The 8,632-nt window shown below is 58.7% G+C and overlaps 2 protein-coding genes across 2 annotated transcripts; one reads left to right on the plus strand and one right to left on the minus strand.

The window, feature by feature from the left end:
* The first annotated feature begins 584 nt into the window (after positions 1–584).
* Positions 585–1,289, plus strand: LOC123756916 (collagen alpha-1(III) chain-like). The gene has a single exon (XM_045740327.2). It carries the CDS (start codon positions 585–587, stop codon positions 1,287–1,289), a length of 705 nt encoding a protein of 234 aa, XP_045596283.2.
* A 3,366-nt stretch (positions 1,290–4,655) lies between these two features.
* On the minus strand, positions 4,656–7,676 carry LOC123756918 (uncharacterized). Its single transcript, XM_045740328.1, has 2 exons — positions 5,598–7,676; positions 4,656–5,099 (listed from the first exon to the last, which is right to left on the minus strand). The coding sequence occupies exons 1-2, from the start codon at positions 7,674–7,676 to the stop codon at positions 4,656–4,658; spliced, it is 2,523 nt and encodes an 840-aa protein (XP_045596284.1).
* Between the last annotated feature and the right edge of the window lie 956 nt (positions 7,677–8,632).

An 8,632-nucleotide genomic window follows, 5' to 3' on the forward strand; every position in this document is an offset into this window, starting at 1 on the left:
AGGAGGCTGTTTATAACAATAACAACAGTTGATTGGCAAGTTTTCATGTTTGTAAACTGTTTAATAAATGTAACCAAAGCCGTCAAAGATTGAGGAAAGATGTACACGTTGGTAAGTACTTGCGTAACTGCTTCGTGAATCTGGCCCCAGGTTCGTAAGTACTTGCGTAACTGCTTCGTGAATCTGGTCTCTTGAAGTTAGTTAAGTGCTGTGGGGGAGGGGGGGGGGGGTTGTATCCAGTAGAAGGGTCAGTAGTTCCACCTTGGCCAACCTCGATGCCAGACTAAAGTCTCTTGTTATACACTGGCTTCTTGTCCCAGATAAAACAAATTATGAATATATAATTGTAGAGTGAGCCAAGCGGAGAGAGTGAGCGGGCGGGGGATGGCAGCGCCAGGAGTGTGAAGGGTCGCCGAGAGCCAGCCAGGAAGGCAGCTGAGAAGGCAGTGCAGCGGCCTGGGGGACCGTTGAGGAGGTGCTTACCCTGAGGTTGTACCGGGGTGAGGCCCCATGTTGACCCTGTCCCACCCGGGCGGGACAGTCCCCGTCCTCCAACAACATACTCACACACAGGCCACCATCCCATGGGATCACTCATCCCTTGGGCCACTGAGAAGGGGCCACCCACCGCCGGGGGCCACCCACCGCCGGGGGCCACCCACCGCCGGGGGCCACCCACCGCCGGGGGCCACCCACCGCCGGGGGCCACCCACCGCCGGGGGCCACCCACCGCCGGGGGCCACCCACCGCCGGGGGCCACCCACCGCCGGGGGCCACCCACCGCCGGGGGCCACCCACCGCCGGGGGCCACCCACCGCCGGGGGCCACCCACCGCCGGGGGCCACCCACCGCCGGGGGCCACCCACCGCCGGGGGCCACCCACCGCCGGGGGCCACCCACCGCCGGGGGCCACCCACCGCCGGGGGCCACCCACCGCCGGGGGCCACCCACCGCCGGGGGCCACCCACCGCCGGGGGCCACCCACCGCCGGGGGCCACCCACCGCCGGGGGCCACCCACCGCCGGGGGCCACCCACCGCCGGGGGCCACCCACCGCCGGGGGCCACCCACCGCCGGGGGCCACCCACCGCCGGGGGCCACCCACCGCCGGGGGCCACCCACCGCCGGGGGCCACCCACCGCCGGGGGCCACCCACCGCCGGGGGCCACCCACCGCCGGGGGCCACCCACCGCCGGGGGCCACCCACCGCCAGGGGCCACCCACCGCCAGGGGCCACCCACCACCAGGGGCCACCCACCACCAGGGGCCACAGCTCCTAGGGACACCTGACACCACCTGTCAGTGGACCACTTGAGACAAAACTAGGCAGTATTTGTTATGGTTAATAATTTGTTTATTCTTTAGTTGTATGAATCAAAGTGTGTGTGTGTGTGTACTTACCTAGTTGTTCTAACCTAGTTGTGCTTGCAGGGGTTGAGCTCTGGCTCTTTGGTCCCGCCTCTCAACTGTCAATCAACAGGTGTACAGGTTCCTGAGCCTACTGTGTGTGTGTGTGTGTGTTAGAGAAAAATATATGTAGTAAACATATAGAGGAAAAATAGATTGGTTAGAAAGGCGGGGTCCAAGAGCTAATAGCTCGATTCTGCAGACACAGATAGTATATACACACACACACACACAATCTCCCCAGGAAACTCATCGTAGCAGCTGTCTAACTCCCAGCATACCTGGAGCATACATGCAGCATACCTGTAGCATACCTGTAGCATACCTGTGCATACCTTGACCATACCTGGAGAGGGTTCTGGGAGTTCTTCTACTCCCCGAGCCCGGCCTGAATATTCCCAGCCAAGGACCAGGGGAAAAGAATATCCATATCGGGCCGCTCCAAGCAACAGCCTGGTGGACCAAACTCTCACAAGTCAAGCCTGGCCTCGGGCCGGGCTTGGGGAGTAGAACAACTCCCAGAACCCTATCAACCAGGTATCAAGCAACAGCCTAGTGGACCACTCTCTCGCAAGTCAAGCCTGGCCTCGGGCCGGGCTTGGGGAGTAGAACAACTCCCAGAACCCCATCAACCAGGTATCAAGCAACAGCCTAGTGGACCAAACTCTCGCAAGTCAAGCCTGGCCTCGGGCCGGGCTTGGGGAATAGAACAACTCCCACAACCCCATCAACCAGGTATCATATACCATATCCCTCCTGGTTGACAGCACATGAAGCGGCGAGTGAGACTTGTAACACCCGCAGGTGGACAGTGTGGGGCCGGGATAGACAGCCACTCACGACAACCTCCTTGAGGTCTGGCGAGGCTGGCTGAAGACAGGAGGGGGGGGGGGTCTGGGCTGGCAGACTTCTTATGAGTAATGTGAAAGATTTTGTCCCCTAATTTCTCTTACCACTGCCGGGGGGAGGGGGGTATAGGGTTTTATACAGCTTTAGGGCCCCCCCTGATCTTCCCCCCCCGATCTTCCCCCCCCCCCAATCTTCCCCCCCCCAATCTTCCCCCCCCCGATCTTCCCCCCCCCCCGATCTTTCCCCCCCCTGATCTCCCCCCCTGATCTTCCCCCCCCTGATCTTCCCCCCCCCTGATCTTCCCTCCCCCGATCTTCCCCCCCCCCGATCTTCCCCCCCCCCGATCTTCCTTCCCCCCCCCGATCTTCCCCCCCCCCTGATCTCCCCCCCCCCTGATCTCCCCCCCCTGATCTCCCCCCCCTGATCTCCCCCCCCCTGATCTCCCCCCCCCCTGATCTCCCCCCCCCTGATCTCCCCCCCTGATCTTCCCCCCCCTGATCTTCCCCCCCCCATGATCTTCCCCCCCCTGATCTTCCCCCCCTGATCTTCCCCCCCCCTGATCTTCCCCCCCCCCTGATCTTCCCCCCCCCTGATCTTCCCCCCCCTGATCTTCCCCCCTGATCTTCCCCCCCTGATCTTCCCCCCCTGATCTTCCCCCCCCCTGATCTTCCCCCCCTGATCTTCCCCCCCCCTGATCTTCCCCCCCCCTGATCTTCCCCCCCCTGATCTTCCCCCCCCCCCCTGATCTTCCCCCCCCTGATCTTCCCCCCCCTGATCTTCCCCCCCCTTGATCTTCCCCCCCCTTGATCTTCCCCCCCCTTGATCTTCCCCCCCCCTGATCTTCCCCCCCTGATCTTCCCCCCCTGATCCCCCCCTGATCTTCCCCCCCTGATCTCCCCCCCCCTGATCTTTCCCCCCCCTGATCTTTCCCCCCCCCTGATCTTTCCCCCCCCTGATCTTCCCCCCCCCCTGATCTTCCCCCCCCTGATCTTCCCCCCCCCTTGATTTCCCCCCCCTGATCTTCCCCCCCCCTGATCTTCCCCCCCCTGATCTTCCCCCCCCCTGATCTTCCCCCCCCTGATCTTCCCCCCCCCTGATCTTCCCCCCCCCTGATCTTCCCCCCCCCTGATCTTCCCCCCCCCTGATCTCCCCCCCCCCTGATCTCCCCCCCCTGATCTCCCCCCCCTGATCTCCCCCCCCCTGATCTCCCCCCCCGATCTCCCCCCCCCGATCTTCCCCCCCGATCTCCCCCCCCCTGATCTCCCCCCCCCCCGATCTCCCCCCCCTGATTTCCCCCCCCGATCTCCCCCCCCGATCTCCCCCCCCCAGATCTCCCTCCCCAGATCTCCCCCCCCCAGATCTCCCCCCCCAGATCTCCCCCCCCAGATCTCCCCCCCCCCCCGATCTACCCCCCCCGATCTACCCCCCCCGATCTACCCCCCCCCGATCTACCCCCCCCCCCCGATCTACCCCCCCGATCTACCCCCCCCCGATCTACCCCCCCCGATCTACCCCCCCCCGATCTACCCCCCCCGATCTACCCCCCCCCCAACCGATCTCCCCCCCCCCCAACCGATCTCCCCCCCCAACCGATCTCCCCCCCCAACCGATCTCCCCCCCCCCCAACCGATCTCCCCCCCCCAACCGATCTCCCCCCCCCAACCGATCTCCCCCCCCAACCGATCTCCCCCCCCCCCAACCGATCCCCCCCCCAACCGATCTCCCCCCCCCCAGATCTCCCCCCCCAGATCTCCCCCCAGATCTACCCCCCCCCCGATCTACCCCCCCCCGATCTACCCCCCCCGATCTACCCCCCCCGATCTACCCCCCCCCCCCCCCGATCTACCCCCCCCCCCGATCTACCCCCCCCCAACCGATTTCCCCCCCCCCCCCAACCGATCTCCCCCCCCCCAACCGATCTCCCCCCCCAACCGATCTCCCCCCCCCAACCGATCTCCCCCCCCCAACCGATCCCCCCCCCAACCGATCTCCCCCCCCAACCGATCTCCCCCCCCCACCGATCTCCCCCCCCCCCACCGATCTCCCCCCCCCCCGCCACTGGGCATGGTGCCTAGGCACATCTAGGCGCACACATTTATCTATCAACACAACTAAAACACACACAGATGGTAGATAGCAATCTCGACCCACAAGAGTTAAGATGATGATAATATGTTAATGGAAAATCATTTAGTATTGGTTTTTCTTATATGGGACACAGCTCACAAGGGGAGAGGTGCACAGTATATCATTAAAAGGGAACTAAAGTTGAGGGCAAAGCAACAAGCTGCCAAAGCTTGTTGACTTGTTGCCAAAGATTGGTGACTTGACAGCAGCATACATGGGAAACAATTGAACACGGAAGCTGCTAGCAAAGCCCCGGAGCGGGAAGGTAGTCATCTATGTGCATGTGACTTGGTCTTGTGACTCGAGGGTCTTGTGACTCGACGGTCTTGTGACTCGAGGGTCTTGTGACTCGAGGGTCTTGTGACTCGACGGTCTTGTGACTCGAGGGTCTTGTGACTCGAGGGTCTTGTGACTCGACGGTCTTGTGACTCGACGGTCTTGTGACTCGAGGGTCTTGTGACTCGACGGTCTTGTGACTCGAGGGTCTTGTGACTCGACGGTCTTGTGACTCGACGGTCTTGTGACTCGAGGGTCTTGTGACTCGAGGGTCTTGTGACTCGAGGGTCTTGTGACTCGAGGGTCTTGTGACTCGAGGGTCTTGTGACTCGAGGGTCTTGTGACTCGAGGGTCTTGTGACTCGAGGGTCTTGTGACTCGAGGGCCTTGTGACTCGAGGGCCTTGTGACTCGAGGGCCTTGTGACTCAAGGAAGACCTAGTCTGGGGGCCGCGCCACGGAGTCACTGATCCTTAGACCAACCTTAACCTTGACCACAGAGGACACACAGGGAGTAGTGACCCGTGATCTGGTAACCTTGACCACAGAGGACACACAGGGAGTAGTGACCCGTGATCTGGTAACCTTGACCACAGAGGACGCACAGGGAGTAGTGACCCGTGATCTGGTAACCTTGACCACAGAGGAGGCACAGGGAGTAGTGACCCGTGATCTGGTAATCTTGACCACAGAGGACACACAGGGAGTAGTGACCCGTGATCTGGTAACCTTGACCACAGAGGACGCACAGGGAGTAGTGACTCGTGATCTGGTAACCTTGACCACAGAGGACACACAGGGAGTAGTGACCCATGATCTGGTAACCTTGACCACAGAGGACACACAGGGAGTAGTGACCCATGATCTGGTAACCTTGACCACAGAGGACACACAGGGAGTAGTGACCCATGATCTGGTAACCTTGACCACAGAGGACACACGGAGTAGTGACCCATGATCTGGTAACCTTGACCACAGAGGACGCACAGGGAGTAGTGACCCGTGATCTGGTAACCTTGACCACAGAGGACACACAGGGAGTAGTGACCCATGATCTGGTAACCTTGACCACAGAGGACACACAGGGAGTAGTGACCCATGATCTGGTAACCTTGACCACAGAGGACACACAGGGAGTAGTGATCCATGATCTGGTAACCTTGACCACAGAGGACACACAGGGAGTAGTGACCCATGATCTGGTAACCTTGACCACAGAGGACGCACAGGGAGTAGTGACCCATGATCTGGTAACCTTGACCACAGAGGACACACAGGGAGTAGTGACCCATGATCTGGTAACCTTGACCACAGAGGACACACAGGGAGTAGTGAGCCGTGATCTGGTAACCTTGACCACAGAGGACACACAGGGAGTAGTGACCCGTGATCTGGTAACCTTGACCACAGAGGACGCACAGGGAGTAGTGACCCGTGATCTGGTAACCTTGACCACAGAGGACGCACAGGGAGTAGTGACCCGTGATCTGGTAACCTTGACCACAGAGGACACACAGGGAGCAGTGACCCGTGATCCGGTAACCTTGACCACAGAGGACGCACAGGGAGTAGTGACCCGTGATCTGGTAACCTTGACCACAGAGGACACACAGGGAGTAGTGACCCGTGATCTGGTAACCTTGACCACAGAGGACACACAGGGAGTAGTGACCCATGATCTGGTAACCTTGACCACAGAGGACACACAGGGAGTAGTGACCCATGATCTGGTAACCTTGACCACAGAGGACACACAGGGAGTAGTGACCCATGATCTGGTAACCTTGACCACAGAGGACGCACAGGGAGTAGTGACCCATGATCTGGTAACCTTGACCACAGAGGACGCACAGGGAGTAGTGACCCGTGATCTGGTAACCTTGACCACAGAGGACGCACAGGGAGTAGTGACCCATGATCTGGTAACCTTGACCACAGAGGACGCACAGGGAGTAGTGACCCATGATCTGGTAACCTTGACCACAGAGGACACACAGGGAGTAGTGACCCATGATCTGGTAACCTTGACCACAGAGGACGCACAGGGAGTAGTGACCCATGATCTGGTAACCTTGACCACAGAGGACGCACAGGGAGTAGTGACCCGTGATCTGGTAACCTTGACCACAGAGGACGCACAGGGAGTAGTGACCCGTGATCTGGTAACCTTGACCACAGAGGACGCACAGGGAGTAGTGACCCGTGATCTGGTAACCTTGACCACAGAGGACGCACAGGGAGTAGTGACCCGTGATCTGGTAACCTTGACCACAGAGGACACACAGGGAGCAGTGACCCGTGATCCGGTAACCTTGACCACAGAGGACGCACAGGGAGTAGTGACCCGTGATCTGGTAACCTTGACCACAGAGGACACACAGGGAGTAGTGACCCGTGATCTGGTAACCTTGACCACAGAGGACGCACAGGGAGTAGTGACCCGTGATCTGGTAACCTTGACCACAGAGGACACACAGGGAGCAGTGACCCGTGATCCGGTAACCTTGACCACAGAGGACGCACAGGGAGTAGTGACCCGTGATCTGGTAACCTTGACCACAGAGGACACACAGGGAGTAGTGACCCGTGATCTGGTAACCTTGACCACAGAGGACACACAGGGAGTAGTGACCCATGATCTGGTAACCTTGACCACAGAGGACACACAGGGAGTAGTGACCCATGATCTGGTAACCTTGACCACAGAGGACACACAGGGAGTAGTGACCCATGATCTGGTAACCTTGACCACAGAGGACGCACAGGGAGTAGTGACCCATGATCTGGTAACCTTGACCACAGAGGACGCACAGGGAGTAGTGACCCGTGATCTGGTAACCTTGACCACAGAGGACGCACAGGGAGTAGTGACCCATGATCTGGTAACCTTGACCACAGAGGACGCACAGGGAGTAGTGACCCATGATCTGGTAACCTTGACCACAGAGGACACACAGGGAGTAGTGACCCATGATCTGGTAACCTTGACCACAGAGGACGCACAGGGAGTAGTGACCCATGATCTGGTAACCTTGACCACAGAGGACGCACAGGGAGTAGTGACCCGTGATCTGGTAACCTTGACCACAGAGGACGGGAGAGACATAATAATTTAGACTGGGAAAATCTTAGAGGAGCTGACCACCTTGATCACACCCAAGACAGACATAATACAGTTGGCTCATGTAGGCAGACCACACCCAAGACAGACATAATACAGTGGGCTCATGTAGAAAGACCACACCCAAGACAGACATAATACAGTGGGCTCATGTAGGCAGACCACACCCAAGACAGACATAATACAGTGGGCTCATGTAGAAAGACCACACCCAAGACAGACATAATACAGTGGGCTCATGTAGGCAGACCACACCCAAGACAGACATAATACAGTGGGCTCATGTAGGCAGAACACACCCAGAGCAAAGGCTGCTTCGCTTTGCAATAAAGAGCACTTTAAAGGGCACGTTATCACGTCTGAACACTTAACATTGTTGACTCTGGAGATTACCATGGGGCGCCGTCTTGCAAGTACCTCAAGCAGGCTCTCAACTGTCTTGGTGTTCTGTCCTTTGTTCAGCGCTGATGAACCATGTTGTCCGCACCTGCCTGTGCTTGCTGAGGGCAGCGGCGCCGGATCTACTCCTAGTTTAATGTCATTGTATGTTTAAGTGTTGAGATAGTGTGTATACTGTGTCGTATTTGTGCTTGCATGGGCGCGCTCTTAGCTCTTGGTCTCCGCCTTTCCAACAATCGGGAGTCTATTGTACTGACTCCTTACTTATTTTTCCTATAGCATATCTATTGCATATATTATTGTTTTATTTCTCTAAACACACACACACACACACACACACACACACACACACACACACACACACACACACACACACACACACACACACACACACACACAGCTAGTACCAGAACTAAAGAGCATGAATTACGAGGACAGGCTGCGCTGTGAGATGCA

Source organism: Procambarus clarkii, chromosome 26 (assembly GCF_040958095.1).
Source record: "Procambarus clarkii isolate CNS0578487 chromosome 26, FALCON_Pclarkii_2.0, whole genome shotgun sequence".
Lineage (NCBI taxonomy): Eukaryota > Metazoa > Arthropoda > Malacostraca > Decapoda > Cambaridae > Procambarus > Procambarus clarkii.

What these genes read in the sequence shown, in the direction of transcription:
- LOC123756916 (XM_045740327.2), top strand. Translation starts at nt 585, where the DNA reads ATGGGATCACTCATCCCTTGGGCCACTGAGAAGGGGCCACCCACCGCC.
- LOC123756918 (XM_045740328.1), bottom strand. Translation starts at nt 7,676, where the DNA reads ATGGGTCACTACTCCCTGTGCGTCCTCTGTGGTCAAGGTTACCAGATC. An exon ending in AGATCATGGGTCACTACTCC is followed by an intron (nt 5,100 to 5,597) that starts GTGTGTCCTCTG and finishes CGCGGCCCCCAG; the next exon opens with ACTAGGTCTTCCTTGAGTCA.